Here is a 15,451-nt window from a genome sequence, read left to right as displayed (position 1 = left end):
GGACTGCGTTTTCCCAAACGCCCGCAGCAGGGTCAGTAAGGAGGTGGCCGTAATCTGTCGCGGCCTTGGACGGTTTCTGAGCTTTCGTGTCCATCAGGCAACACCTTCTTTTCCTTTGGTTCCGCAATGCCGATGTACCAGGTAAAGCCCTATCACGGGGGCAGCGCGCCCCTCCGTGTAGAGCTTCCCACCTGCATGTACCGGCTCCCCAACGTGCACGGCAGAACCGGCGGCGGCACGCCCGACTCGGGCCATGTGCAGGTAGGAGCGCGCGGCCCCCGTCCAGTGCGCAGGCGCGATGGCCGGCTGGTGGCCCGGTCCCACTGGGCCCGGGCGAGCATTTATCACCTGGTTCGGGGGCGGCCGCCAGTCCCACCCGGGCCTCTGTGCTGGCCGGCCAACGAGTCATACTAACTTTTCTCAATTAAAATATCTTTTCTCTTTTCTTTTTTCCCCATGTGGCCACTTAAACTTTTTTATTAGCAAATTTTATCCTCGAAAAGCGAACAGCACATAAATGCTCGCTTTGAGGAATCATAGAGCGAACCCCAGGATCACCACCACCCAGGTTGACACACGTTGTCACCGCCCCACTCTTCTCGCTTATAACTTTCCCCCAAAGGTCCTGACTGTTATGGTAATTATGTCCTGCTTTTTAAATTATTTTCTCAACTAAATATGCAGCCCTAGAACAACATAGTCTTGATAAAAGTGGAAGCATGCGGTATGTGTTCTGTTGTGTCTGGCTTCTTTTTTGAAGACATGATTTTAAGAGTCATTTTGTTGAGAGTAACAATGTTCATCTTCTCTGTAATATACTGTTCCATTGCATGACTCTACCACCTTTACTTATCCATCCTATGCTCATAGACACCGGGTAGTTTGCCCTTTTCTGCTGTTATGAATTATTCTGTAATGAGTATTATACTAGAGCAGACATAGGGTATATACTAAGGAATGAGATTGCTGGCTCAGTGAGCAGGTCTGTCTTCCACTTTACTAGATAAATTATTTTCCAAAGTGGTTATACTGGTTTCTCATCTCACCAGCAGTGTGTATAATTCCTGATGTTTGCACCCTTCCCAAAGCTGGTGTGTGTAAAGTGGTATCCTAATGTAGTTTCAGTAAGTTGAAGACCTTTCTTTTCGTATTTACTGGCCATCTTGATTGGTCATTTGTAGCTTACCTGCTCAAGTCTTTCACTGTTTTATTGACTGCAAATATACATCTTAGGTTTCCACCAGTAGAAAGGTCTGTCCATTCTGACAGAAGATGAGTGATTAGATAACTTTTGAGATCTGTTTTCCCACTGCCTGTTATCCTTGACTTTGCCTATTAAGCTATTAGACTTTCTGCCTACTTTGGAAAAAAGGGAGGAAGGTTAGTGTGAAACCAAATGACAGTTGTTATTATCTCACTGCAGAAGTAAGACAAAAATAGCAGTCATTGTTAAATGGTCCCTTCAACTACGGACTGCTGTGGAGACTTGGCCCAGTGCCTCTGTCAACTGCTCAGTACCATGGAACCAAAAAGAAATCCAGAATGGAGAATGTCACTTCTCATTTAAGATCTAGTTTTGGTTTTGTTTTGTTTGTTATAAGTCTGTTGCCTCACTTCCTTTGAGCTTTTGTATGTGAACTTTTAACTTAGAAAACACACAATCCAGGCCGGGCGCAGTGGCTCACGCCTGTAATCCTAGCACTCTGGGAGGCCGAGGTGGGCGGATTGCTCGAGGTCAGGAGTTCAAAACGAACAGCCTGAGCAAGAGCGAGACCCCGTCTCTACTATAAATAGAAAGAAATTAATTGGCCAATTAATATATAGAGGAAAAAATTAGCCGGGCATTGTGGTGCATGCCTGTAGTCCCAGCTACTTGGCAGGCTGAGGCATGAGGATTGCTTGAGCCCGGAGTTTGAGGTTGCTGTGAGCTAGGCTGACGCCACGGCACTCACTCTACCCTGGGCAACAAAGTGAGACTCTGTCTCAAAAAAAAAAACAACACACAATCCCACTCCTCTAGCAATTTCTCTAGCAAAGAATAACAATGTGGATAGACAAATAATTAGAAATCAGACATATCCAGGGTATATGACAGCAACACAAATAATAAGCTATTTCTAAATACATGTAAATTAAAACAAATGGATAAACACAATATACCAAGTCCCAATCTAGTCTCAGCAAGGAAAACAACAGGCTAATGAAGTAGAGCAGATCTTGAGCATTTTGGTGTTACCCAGATGACAAGGGGCCACACTCAGGGCTCATAAATCACAGGCCATGTTGCATATGCAGTACTTCAGACATTCTTCAGTGTTGACTGAGTTTTGAATCTGGTAGGTGCCTTTTTGGGCCTAGTGGGGCAGGCACCGTACTGCCATTTGTAGAAATGAGCAAGATTGTGCACAAACAATGCACAAATACAGGTTGGTTAAAAGATGGGAAATATTCCTCAGGAGGGATGTCATTGAATATTACACAGGTAGTAGCCCTATCTGTCACACATCTTGCATTGACTTCTTTCCAGTTGGCACCTAATTATTTCATTGGCATAGTGAACTCTATTCTTCCTTGTTCCACCCAGAAGTCAGTGAACATACAGTTCTTTACTGTTTGATCTTAAGCAAGAGCAGCAGACTAGAAGAGTTGAGAAAGTGATGATTACACTTTAGTGTAAATAGGAGTTAACCAGACATGAGAAGAGGGAAGAATATTGCAGAGGGAATAAAATAGCACATGCAAAAGTCCTGTGGTAGGCGGGAGTGTGGTATTTTTAGAAATTCACAAGATAGTGTGGCTAGAGCGCAGAGCAAGGGGAGGCAATTATGTGAGGTGAGGCAGCCAGGGGCCAAATCATATAAGAGATTAAGCCATGTTAAGGGTTAACTTATTATCCTAACAGCTTAAGAGGTTAGCAAAGGCTGGGGGAGGGGCAGGGGTGATCATAGATTTGAGTTTGTTTTTTAAACTCTCTGTAGCTGTCATCTTATGAGATGGATTGGAGGGATGGACCAGAATGGATACAGGGTGACCAGTTAGAAAATAGGCCATGTGAAAAATGGTGGCTTGGCCTTGGGCAGTGACAGTTGGAAGCATGCTTAGAAGCAGTGGACTCCAAATATATTTGGGAGGTAAAACTAACAAACACTACCTGATGATAAATTGGATATGTGAGAGAGGGAGGTATGAGTGAATAGTTGAGGAACAGATGTTCTAGACATAAGTTCAATGTTCCACACACAAATGTGAGTAAGTACCCCTCTGCACTCCCATGAGTATCATGAGTGTACACTTACAATAAACTCGTTGAGGTCACTGCCTATTGTCATGAGCATTTTCCACATCCTTAGTGTATTCATTGTGCTCTCCTGTGAGCTCATGAATCTGGTTGTACAATGTGACTTTATTGGGAAGTTTCTTGTTATTGATACACACACATACATATATACTTTGAGTTGCCATTTTAGGCTTATTATTGCCTTTTAAAGTATTGCCTTTGTCTCACTTTTAAAGTAAGTCTATGGAGTTTGAGATTTATTCATCAGCAAATATTGATTCTTTACTGTGTACGAGACACTACACTAAGCAAGAAGGATGCACAGATTCAGTGAATAAATAATGTAAGTTTTCTCTATTCATGAAATTATACATTTTAGCAGTGAAAAAGTTCTAGATGATTATGAGATATGAGTGTCAGTATTGCCTTGAAAATGACTTGAAGAATTGATCATTTGACCCCATGGACATGCTTCCAAGTCAAATAAAACTTTTTTTAAACCTATCTGTGCTCCCTTTTCCCCTTCTATTTGTATAAATTACTGAATTATATCCTTATCCCCTCATCTTCACTACTCGTTCAAGCAAAGTACTTTGAATTAGTTTGTTATTAAGAATAAGGGACAATTTGTGTTCATTTTCTACCCTTCCCTTTTCCTAGACTAAATTACCTGAAATAGGAATCATACAGTTTCAAAGTGGCTTTCAGTCACAACGGTTTTTGTTTGTTTGTTTGTTTGTTTTAAAGCATTTATGGATGGATTTGCAGGGACCTATTGAACAATGGGGAAAATAAGGTGATTCTGCTACTTTAATGTCTTTTAAAGCGTGGGAGGTTTGGTGAGTGCATAGAACAAAGTAAGACAAGTGATCAGATTTAAACAGACTGCTTTGATGTGAGAGGAAATGAACACTTGGATGTTGGTTTGTTTAGGAAGAGTCTGACCCATCTCTGCAAGCTCTTGAGTCCCGCCAAGATGATATTTTAAAGCGTTTATATGAGTTGAAAGCTGCAGTTGATGGTCTCTCCAAGATGATTCAAACACCAGATGCAGACTTGGATGTAACAAACATAATCCAAGCAGATGAGCCCACTGCTTTAACACCCAATGCACTGGACTTGAATTCAGTGCTTGGAAAGGTAAGTTTATTTTAAAAGCTGAGAAATGTCAGCTTTCTGTTTTTCAGAGGTGGAGCAAAGAGCATGTTCTTTTTTCTCTTCTAAATGATTGTGCCTTTGCACACAACAGATTCACAAGGTGTGAGTGAAGCCAAAGCAAGCTCTAAAGCCTCCTCTTGACTTCTTAAGCTAAGTGGAGAACAGGGGGGGTCTATCTGTAGGCAGAGAAAGGAGTCAAGAAGAGTTACAGCCTCTGCCATTCTGGGCATGGTTCCAGCGGCCCCTGAGCCTGGAGCAGCAGAGCTGAGCTTGGGTAATCAGTGCTGCTCAGATTCTTTAGCAGAAGCAACCTTCATCTTTTTGAGAATAGCCCAACTTTCAGAACCTTGGCTGCCCAAGCACCCGAAGTCCCACTAATCCTTTTTATAATCCTAATATATTGCTACAGTCAGCCACAGTCTCATATTTCAAATGCATTTTGCTTAAATTCAGTTTGCTGTAAGTTGCATCAGCCAGCTGTCATGGATTGAAGTTTATAGACTTGAGAGTTCAGAAGGGTTTGTGGCAAGAATCCCTACTAACACTCCCCTCAAGAATGGGTGATAAAATGGTTCCAGAGACCTAAAAAGTGGAAACAATGTTTCAGTATCTCACTCAGGGGTCAGTTTTTGGTAATCTATACCTCTGCATTTGCGTATTCCTTCCCCTGCTCTTGCATTCATTCAGTACTTGTTTGCATGCACTGAGGACTCCGGTGAGACCCAAGCAGGCCTCCAAGGAACCAGAATAAACTGGATGGGTTGGTGAGCACACAACAATGACAGGATTTCTCAGGGTGCTGGGAAGGCTTCTCAGAGCACATAGTGCTGAAGATGAAATGTGATGCTTCAGAAGGCCCAGTCATGTAATACAATATGTTCAGGAAACTGCAAAGTACTCAGCATAGCTTGATGTGTAGGACATTCGGAGTGGCAGGCTTGGAAAGGCTAGGAATTTGGCTGCGATTGTTTACATAAGTTGCATTTATTTATTATTTTTTTTTCAAGGCCAATAACTAGTAGCACATAAGTTGCATTTATTATTAAGAGTGACAGTATAGAAATAAAGTCTTCGTCTAAAAAGCTTATCAATTTTGGCACTTTAGTTAACACTTTGTGTTTTAGAATTTCCCCACTGTACCTATTGATGTAGAAACTATATACTGTCAGGTGGTCAGGTGTTAAAAAGAATTGGTAGCTGGAATAATTGCATGTGTGATTTTTTTTTTTTTTAATTATTTTTTTTTATTTTGGCATATTATGGGGGTACAGATCTCAAGGTTTCAATAAATGCCCATTTCCCCCCTCCCCCCAAAAGTCTGAGTCTCCATCATGACCATCCCCCAGATGGTGCACATCTCACCCACTATGTATGTATATACCCGCCCCCCTCCCCCCTCCCACCTGCCCAATACCCTATTACTGTAGCACCTATGTGTCCACAGCATGTGTGATTTTTTTAACATAGTTTTATCTCAGAGATAAAAGGGACAAATAGAAGTGTCATTCCTGATATGTTGTTTTATTAATTTGACAGTAATGTCAACTTTTTATTTGTAGGAATCCAGCAGTGTAGGAGCTAAGGGGGAGGAGTCAGCTCATATCCCAGCTCCATATCTTACTGACTGGAGTGACCTTGGATAAGTTACTTTTCTCAGCTGTAAAGTGGAGATGTCATAGTACCTTCTTCATAGGAGTAGGTGATTCAGTAGACTAGCAGCCCCTGGTACAGTTATGCACACTCAGATTGCCTTTATTTGCTACATTGTTTGGATTTTTCTCCAGGATTATGGGGCACTGAAAGACATTGTGATCAATGCAAACCCAGCCTCCCCTCCGCTTTCCCTGCTCGTGCTGCACAGGCTGCTCTGTGACCACTACAGGGTCCTGTCCACTGTGCACACGCATTCATCAGTCAAGAGCGTGCCTGAAAACCTTCTGAAATGCTTTGGAGAACAGACTAGAAAACAGCCCCGTCATGAATATCAGCTGGGTTTTACTCTAATTTGGAAGAATGGTAAGTGGAGGGAACTGAGTTGAACTTATATACAGTTGACCCTTGAACAATGTGGGTATGAACTGCATGGGTCCTCTTAAATTCAGATTTTTAAAAATAAATATATTGGAAAAATTGGGGGAGATTTGCAACAATTAGAAAAAACTTGCAGACAAACTGCATGGGCTAGAAATATCGAAAAATTAATAAAAAGTTATGAATACATAAAATATATGTAAATACTAGTCTTTTTTTATCATTTGCTTCTATAAAATATACACAAATCTATTATAAAAAGTTAAAATTTATCAAAACTTACACAGTTACCATACATGGCACCATTTGTAGTCAAAAGAAATGTAAGCAAATGTAAAAATAGTGTTAAATCCTAACTGCATAAAATTAACTGTAGTACATACTGTAAGAGCACCTCCTGTTGCTATTGTGGTGAGTTCAAGTGTTGTGACTATCTGCTTAAGACGTCATGTGACGCTGATCATCTCTGTATGAGCAGTTCATCTCTGATAAATTGCATATCTCAGTAAAAAGTGATCTCTTGAGGTGTTTGAGTATTTTTCATCATGTTTAGTGCAATAATATAAACCTCGAATAACACCATGGGACACATACCAATTGCCACTTTTGATGCTGGAAGTGCTCACAAGAAGCAAAATCATGACATTACAAGAAAAAGTTGAATTCCATGATATGTACCTTAGATTAAGGTCTGCCCCTGTGCTTGCCTACCATATCAAGATAAATGAATCCAGCTTAAGGACTGTTGTTAAAAAAAAAAAAAAAAAAAAGGAAAGGAAATTCTTGAAGTTGTAGCTATGCCAATAGGCACACAAACTTTGTACTTTTTGTGAAATACTGTTTTATCTTGTATTAAAAATGCAGTTTTCAAGGGGGGAGGGGAGGCATGGGCATATACGTAACCTTAACACTTGTACCCCCATAATACGCTAAAATAAAAAAAAATACGTTTTAAAAAATGCAGTTTTTATGTGGATGTAGAATTACTGTAACAAAGGCATACCTATAGACTCTAAGATGATTCAAGAAAAAGTGAAGTAGTCATTATTATGACAATGTAAAGCAAAAGGAAGGTGAATGATCTAACGCTGGACAATTTATGCCAGCAAAGGATGATTTGATAATTTTAGAGAGTTTTGCCTTAAAAAATATCAGGGTTAACAGGAGAAACAGCTTCCTCCAACCAAAAAGCAATAGACAAGTTCTCAGATGCCAAGAAGAAAATCAACTGAAAAGAAAAAGTGCTGCCTGAACAGGTTTTTAATGCAGACAAAGGTCCTATTCTAGGAAAAAATGCCACAAAAGGCATTTTTAGGCATTAGGAAGCAAAATGAGCACCAGGATTTGAGGCAGGAAGGGCTCTGCTGTTTTGTGCAAATGCAGTCAGGTTTATGGTCAGGCCTGCCCTTATCTGTAAAGCTGCTAAACTCCCAAGTCCTGAAGAGAAAGGATAAACAGGGCCAATCAATGAAATCATGGAAGAGATTATAGATATGGCAGAGAAGGTGTGGTGGGAGTGAAGGGTTTCAAAATATGGATCTTGGGAGCCAGGTGCTTATGCTCATGTCTGTAGTCCCAACTACTCAGGAGGCTGAGGTGGGAGGATCACTTGAACCCAGGAGTTCAAGACCTGCCTGGGCAACATAGCAAGACCCCTCTCTCTTAAAAGGGAGTAAAAATGATATTGGAGAAGTTCAAGAGCTAATAAACACCACATCAGAGGAATTAACAGAAGACTTGATGGAGATGAGTGCTTTGGAACCAGTGGCAGATGTTGAAGAGAACGTAGAAGCAGTACCAGAAAACAAACTGGCATTAGACAGTCTAGCAGAAGGGTTCGATTATTCTAGACTGCTTTTGATTTTTTTATGACATGAAGATTTCTATGATACAGGCACTGGAACTGAAGCACACAGTAGAAAAAGGATTGGAACTGTACAGAAACATTTTTAGAGAAATGAAAAAGCAAAAGTCAGACAAATTATGATGTATTTCCATAAAGTTACACTGAGTGTACCTGCCTCTTCTGCCTCTGCCACCCCTGAAAACAGCAACCTCTCCTCTTTCTCCTCCAGCCAGTCAACATGAAGATGAGCATAAAGACCTTTATGATGATCTACTTTCACTTAATGAATAGTAAATATATTTTCTATTCCTTTTGATTTTTTTTTTTTTTTTTTTTTGAGACAGGGTCTCACTCCATTGCCCAGGCTGGAATGCAATGACTATTTACAGGCACGATCATAGTGCAGTACAGCCTCGAATTCCTGGATTCAAGTGATCCTCCTGCCTCAGCCTCCTAAGTAGCTGGGACTATAAGCATGTATTACCATGCCCAACCTCCCTAGCTTCCTTTATTTTAACAATACAGTATATAATACATATGACATATAAAATAATGTGTTGACTATTATCAGTAAGGTTTCTGGTTGTTACTTGTTAAGTTTTAGGGGGAGTCAAAGTTATATGTGGAGTTTTGCTTTTTTTTTTTGAGACAAAGTCTTGCTATGTTGCCCAGGCTGGTCTCAAACTCCTGGCCTCAAGCAACCCTCCCACCTCAGCCTCCAGGTGCTGTTTCATGGCTGTTGTCAGTAAAGTGCTGGGATTACAGGCATGAGCCACTGTGCCCAGCTTATATATGTGGAGTTTTGACTGCACAGAGGAAAGGGATTGTAGCTGCTAACCACAGCGATTTTCAAGGGTCAAGCTATACTGTATAATGAAATTTGCATCATAGTGTTAAGCAGCAGCGAGATAGGATATTATACAGCACGCAGACCATACAGCTATTTGCTGTCAGGTCAAATCATCTAAGTCTAGAAAGCTTGTGGGGTAGTTTTAGAAGAGGAGCAGAAATGACTCTTGATGCAAAGATGCCCTCATTCCCCTGGGAAGACAACAGTTCAGAGGTGGGGTAGGGTATTGTGAACCTTGGAGGAAGTGAGTCCTGTCTGAGCAGGGGAGTAAAAGCTGTTGTAGCCATCTTATCTTCACATTCTAAAACTTACTGTCATTACAGAGACACTGAAGTTATCTTTCATATGCCCATAAAAAGACAGGGTACTGTACTGGTTAAGCTGATACAGAGGGAAGTGAGTTAATGTCATTCATCCAGGGATACCTTAACATCCTCAGCTCCACAAAAGTGATTATGAGGGCAGAGAGCTCCCAGCTTCTCTGGAACGCCTGTGTTTCCAGGCCTCAGTCTCCAGATGCTTAGGCAACGGGGATTGGAGATGGTCTGCAATCCCTTCTAGCTTGAAAACTGTCATGATCAAATACCAGAAATGGCTACTTGCTTACTTTTTTAACATATAGTTTGCACTCACACCCTTTTGGAGACAGACTAAAAATGTGATGTGACATTCTTCTTGAAAATATACTTTCCCTTATCATTAGTTCATGATTTTTAGTGGCTTCCCCTTTCCACATTGTACAAGTACTTCCATCAGGGCTGTTGTTGATGCTACATGGTGGTTTTTTTTTTTTTCTTTTCAGTGCCGAAGACTCAGATGAAATTCAGTATCCAGACGATGTGCCCCATCGAAGGAGAAGGGAACATCGCACGTTTCTTGTTCTCTCTGTTTGGCCAGAAGCATAATGCTGTAAATGCTACCCTCATAGATAGCTGGGTAGACATTGCTATTTTTCAGTTAAAAGAGGGAAGCAGTAAAGAAAAAGCTGCTGTATTCCGTTCCATGAACTCTGCTCTCGGGAAGAGCCCTTGGCTCGCTGGGAATGAACTCACGGTGGCAGACATCGTGCTATGGTCTGTGCTCCAGCAGACTGGAGGCGGCAGTGCGACCGTGCCGGCCAACGTGCAGAGGTGGATGCGGTCTTGTGAAAACCTGGCCCCTTTTAACAATGCCCTCAAGCTCCTTAAGTGAATTTCAGTAATGGATTTTAAAGGGTTTAGATTTTAAGAATGGTGCTGTTTCATGCCTGTTGTCAGTAAAGAGACTTGTATTAGAATCCAAGTCTTTTTATTTAGGCCAGTTGTCAAATATCAATAAAAGCATCATGTAATTTTTGGTTTTCATTTTATTTAAAATTCTGCAAAATCGTATGCAACATACCATGACAACTACCCACTATGTTGCAGGCACTTTCTGAGATTAAAAAATGAATATATCAGATTGTACATCCGCCTTTGAGGGATGTATACAGATTGATTGGGGAGTTGATTGCTGTAATAAAGCAGAGGACCGTGGGAACAGGGCAAAGGCAGAAAAGAGCATGTGTGAACTGCTTTGAGATCACTAGGGGCAAAAAGTACAAAGCTGTGCTAGGCATGGGGCTTTGGAATAATACTAAGTTGAAGGTGGGCAGAACAGATAAAAAGCTGGAGGTGCACACTGCTGAGGAGTTGAGCTTTTATCTTGGAGGCAGCAGAGAGCCAACAAAAGGGTTTGAGCCAAGAAATGAACTGATCAGATGTCTTTCTGGTAATTAACCTCAGCAACAGTGTGAAAGGGTGGGAAGACTGGCAGCTGTCCACATTGGAACAGTCCAGTCAGTGTGCAGGCCTGGGCTGAGGCAGTGAGGGTAGGGAGCACACATCTATTTCTGTAGTAGAATCTTAAGGGGTCAACAGGCAGAGTTTAAAGAAGAAAGAACAGTTGAGGATGATGTCTTTTAAGTTTCAGGTACTGGGTGGAAAATAATACTTAACTAGGAAATTCAGGAATAGGAGCTTGTGCTATGGAAAAGGGAGGGAACAGGTTTAATTCAGACCAGTCTTAAATTTGAGATATTGAGTCATGCAAAAGCTACTTAAGGAAAAAGCATTTTGGGGCACTTTTACATCTTTAGTAAGTCTTGTACAGCCTTACTAAATATAATTAAGAATTATACCATTTGTGCCCTAATAAAGATTGAAAATTTACACTCCAGTTAACAATTTTAAGAGTTTAAGTCCACTTTCATATTACCGACATAGCCTAATTAAGGCTAGACAGGTACACCACCGTCTTTCATGCTGTCCTTCACCCCTTTGTCCTGAGAAAGGAGGTTTAGCTGCCTCTTTAGTTCTTCAATTTCTTTTTCTTGCTCTATTATCTTCATCTGTAGGGTAAGATTAACCTGTAAAGAGAAAATTTTAAGCTCCATTAAAATGGCTACTTCCCTTTTAAATATACAGAAGCCCATGCTTCGCATGGTTCCAGTATGCGTGAGTTTGTTATCACAGTTTAGTTAAATAACACTAGTCACCCAATGGCATGGTTCAAGTGTCAGTGACCACAGTATGTTAACTATAACTCTTCAGTTCCCCAAACACTAGGTTAAATAACATGCACACCATGATCAGTGACAATCACTTTCAAGGTCTGTCAGAGATTGGTCATCATACATGTGAGTTCACAACAAAGTGTGTAGTTGTGTTGCCTCTTTGTCTTCCAGTGGGGAACCCACGTGAGATTTGTTTTAAATGGATAAAGAGGGAACTAGCCAACAAAGATGAAAGTGCAGCAAAGTAATGAAAAGTTATATACTGGAATTGAAATTAGGATCAAACGTAAAAGGTATTCTAGAATAGCAGGCAGAAGTAGGAACGTTGCCACTACAAGAGTCAACATTCTCATGTTGCAGCTACCAGCACTGAGTGAAAGCAGCTTCTCAACACAAATGAGGAAAGGGATGAAGATGTCCTGGAGAAAGTGACACCAGCAAAAAAAACTTAACATTAAAAGAACTCTCAGAGGCCAGGCATGGTGGCTCATGTGTATAATCCTAGCACTCTGGGAGGCCGAGGCAGGAGGATCGCTCAAGGTCAGGAGTTCGAGACCAGCCTGAGCAAGAGCGAGACCCCATCTCTACTAAGAATAGAAAGAAATTAATTGGCCAACTAAAAATACATAGAAAAAAAAAGTAGCTGGGCATGGTGGTGCATGCCTGTAGTCCCAGCTACTTGGGAGGCTGAGGCAGAAGGATTGCTTGAGCCCAGGAGTTTGAGGTTGCTGTGAGCTAGGCTGACACCACGGCACTCTAGTCCAGGCAACAGATTAAGACTCTGTCTCAAAAAAAAAAAAAACCTCTCAGAGATGTTTCACAACACAAAGTATACAAAGGATAAAATGTTGGAAGCAGATCCAAACTGAAGAAGGAGTATGACAATTTGCCAAGGAAAGAAAAGGTGCATACTCTGTCATATGTTATATGAGATGAAGGCAGTCACTGTTCAAACTGCTCCTGAGACACTTGAGTTTTTAATGTTTCTAACATTTTAAGATACAAAACACTAAATCAACATTAGTTTTATGATTTTTCATCTCTACATATATTTATAACTGACAGTAAGAGTTTAATGTTTTGCCAAATTTTAAAGGTCAAAGAACAATCATAACTTTTCCCACTAAGATCCCTTTGCATGGCTTAAGCTTTGCTAGGTCATTTTTTAATTTTAATTTATTTATTTTTCTAGGGATGAGATCTAGTTCTGTCATTCAGGCTGGAGTGCAGAGGTGTGATCATAGCTCACTGCAGCCTCAACTCCTTGGCTCAAGTGACCCTCCTGCCTCAACCTCCCAAGTAGCTGGGACTACAGGTGTGCACCACCAATGCCTGGCTATCTTTGCTAGGTCATTTTTAACAGTACCACACTACCATGCAAAGCAAAGACTGCCTGTATATACAAGTCCTTATCTGTATAGGTGCATGTTGGTTACCTTTTTTATGATAAAATTTTACAAAATAGAAGAAATCTTTGTCATAAATAACTATGGTCTCTAATAGCTATCTTAACTGAGTGTTAGAAAATCCCCTCCATATGTGAAGATAAATGTTTATGCTTGGTTTTAAGAACCACATCTGTTATTTTCAAACACTTTCAAAAAGAGAAAAGTACTCCACCTACCTGTTTACCATTTAAGCTAATCAAATTCACCTATTTTACCTGACAAGCCTTAAATAGAAAGTAAGTCAGCTGATTCTTCTAAACAGTCACTACAAGTGACTGGTTCCCAACTAGTATATGTCAGAATCACTTCAAAGGTTTGTTAGAGTACAGACTGTTGTCCCCTTTCCTCCCCAAATTTCTCTTTTTAGTAGGCTGGGGGACCAGAGAAGGCCTGAGAATTCTAACAAGTTCCCAGGTGATTTTATGCTGCTGATCTGGAGACTACACTCTGCGAACCACTGCATTCAGGCAATGCTGCTCAAACACTGTGTGTGTAAATCACTTGGGGATCTGCTTAAAACTCAGATTCTGACTCAGTATGTCGGGGGTGCAGCTACCAGGTAATGATGTGGCTGGTCTGAGGACTATACTTTAAGTCACAAAGCACTAGAGGATCTGTTTATATATCTTTGAATTAAGCCTTTATTAAATCTTAAAAAGTTTCTAGAGGAATAGAATGGATGAATCATCTACTATTTCCAGTATATGCAGACTAGACACTATACCTGACACTATAACAACATGACAGGAAGGATGAAGGCAATGGTCGCCCCAGGGGCAATGCCACATCTCACAGGACTGAAAACCACAATCACGAAGTTGAATGAGGAAAGCTCTTTCACTGGCTAAGGCTGTCTCTGACATTGTTGTTCCAACTCCCCCTTAGAATTTCTGCTGTCCTTGACCCTTTGGTATGTGTCTCTTTACAAGTAGGTACTTTTGTAAACTTTATAAAAGATTATATACCATACTTGGAAAGGAAAAATAAAACTTCTCACTGACTTAGCAAGATGAGGCTAGAAATTGAAGCTCCTAATTTTTAGGGTAGAAAGCTGGCAGTGACTCAATTTGCTTACATGGACTATGAATACAGGTGTGCTGCTGGTATTAAACTTAGTACTTGATGCACTGTTGGGGAACTCTCAAGATGGGTTTAAATATCTAGTTTCCACAAATCTTAAACTAAGCTCAACTCTTCTCTATGAAACAGGATTCATAATTTAAACAAATTTTATTTTAAGCTTTCTATTTTCTCCAGCATTAAAATTTATAGAGACCATATCTGCGGACATCAGCTGCAGCCAGATCCAAGCCAGGCATTGTTGCTGCTCACCTGGTGGTCCTCAGCAACAGCATGCAGCTACCACCCAGGGACCAGAGCACACCCACAGCAGCACACTCTTCAGCACTACCCTCAGAGGAACCAGGATCAACAATGACCAGAATTCCTAATGGAATGTCAGACCTCGCCTGTGACAAAGACACCCCTTAGGGACCTGTCAACTACTGGGGTCACCAGCCCTGCCAGGGATGACCACACACACACAGACACACAGTAGCCAGCCAGAGCCACTTGTACCATGGCCCAGAAGATAAGTGGGCGGGTAGTGAAGAGTCACAGTTTGAGACAGACATTTTAAACGACCAGTCACAGGATGGAGCATTGCCTATCTGCCCCTCCTTTCCTCTTTGTAAACATTAGCAGATGCCTCCTTGTGTCTCTGCTGATGCAGGAGCTGCTACTCCAAGGGAAGTGACTCCCATGAGCACACACCCTACAGGTAGACAAGGATAAGGCCCTTCTGAAGGATCATCTGGCTCTTCCAGCCCTATCCTCTGGGGCACACTCATCCCTTCCTTAGGTTGATGTGCCTGGGAAAGCTCCCCTCCCCTTTCTTCCCCAAGAGAGGAAATAAAAACCCCATAGGGCCAAAAAACAAAAATGTACATACATTTCCAGAATTTTGGAAAAGTTCGCTTTGCAGCAGCTGAACAGCAGATGGTCTCTGGGATGAGTTCCTTCTAGTTAAGTGCTGGATATACTTGGCTTGTACTGGCCACCTTTTACTGAGGGATTCAGGTATCTGACCAGTTCTCAAACCTGTTAAAACTTCTGCTCGTTCCATCTCTGTTCCAAATGGCTGAAAGAGCTCCAGCAGGATTACACCCAAGCTGTACATATCTGACTGGAAAAAGAATAGTAAGGGGAATTCACTAGTAAAATATAAAGTCAGAATAACATTTCCATTGCAATGTACCATCATCTCAAACAGGAGAGGATTTCTAAAAATGAGAATGTACAGTCACCT

At 41.2% G+C, this 15,451-nt stretch overlaps 2 protein-coding genes across 5 annotated transcripts in view; one reads left to right on the top strand and one right to left on the bottom strand.

The window, feature by feature from the left end:
- Nucleotides 1–13: 13 nt before the first annotated feature.
- AIMP2 (aminoacyl tRNA synthetase complex interacting multifunctional protein 2) lies at nucleotides 14–10,492 on the top strand. 2 transcript variants are annotated; one of them, XM_012758870.3, is made up of 4 exons: nucleotides 14–141; nucleotides 4,211–4,417; nucleotides 6,220–6,451; nucleotides 9,965–10,492. In XM_012758870.3, exons 1-4 carry the CDS (start codon nucleotides 127–129, stop codon nucleotides 10,351–10,353), a joined length of 843 nt encoding a protein of 280 aa, XP_012614324.1. In that variant the 5' UTR covers nucleotides 14–126; the 3' UTR covers nucleotides 10,354–10,492. The 2 variants fall into 2 exon arrangements, with proteins under 2 accessions (XP_012614324.1, XP_012614321.1); XM_012758867.3 differs by having other exon boundaries at nucleotides 14–261.
- A 681-nt stretch (nucleotides 10,493–11,173) lies between these two features.
- Nucleotides 11,174–15,451, bottom strand: part of EIF2AK1 (eukaryotic translation initiation factor 2 alpha kinase 1) — a 34,191-nt gene continuing 29,913 nt past the window's right edge. For all 3 annotated transcript variants that reach the window (XM_012758852.3, XM_012758853.3, XM_075995287.1), the window contains 2 exons: nucleotides 15,095–15,328; nucleotides 11,174–11,548 (listed from right to left, as the gene is read on the bottom strand). In XM_012758852.3, the coding sequence (XP_012614306.1) occupies nucleotides 11,417–11,548; nucleotides 15,095–15,328 (366 nt within the window). In that variant the 3' untranslated portion in view covers nucleotides 11,174–11,416. The remainder of the gene's footprint in view (nucleotides 11,549–15,094; nucleotides 15,329–15,451) is intronic.

The sequence above is a fragment of the Microcebus murinus genome, chromosome 19 (genome assembly GCF_040939455.1).
Source record: "Microcebus murinus isolate Inina chromosome 19, M.murinus_Inina_mat1.0, whole genome shotgun sequence".
NCBI lineage: Eukaryota > Metazoa > Chordata > Mammalia > Primates > Cheirogaleidae > Microcebus > Microcebus murinus.
The sequence above is the reverse complement of the archived record's forward strand: the minus strand, read 5'-3'. Positions and strand labels throughout refer to the sequence as shown.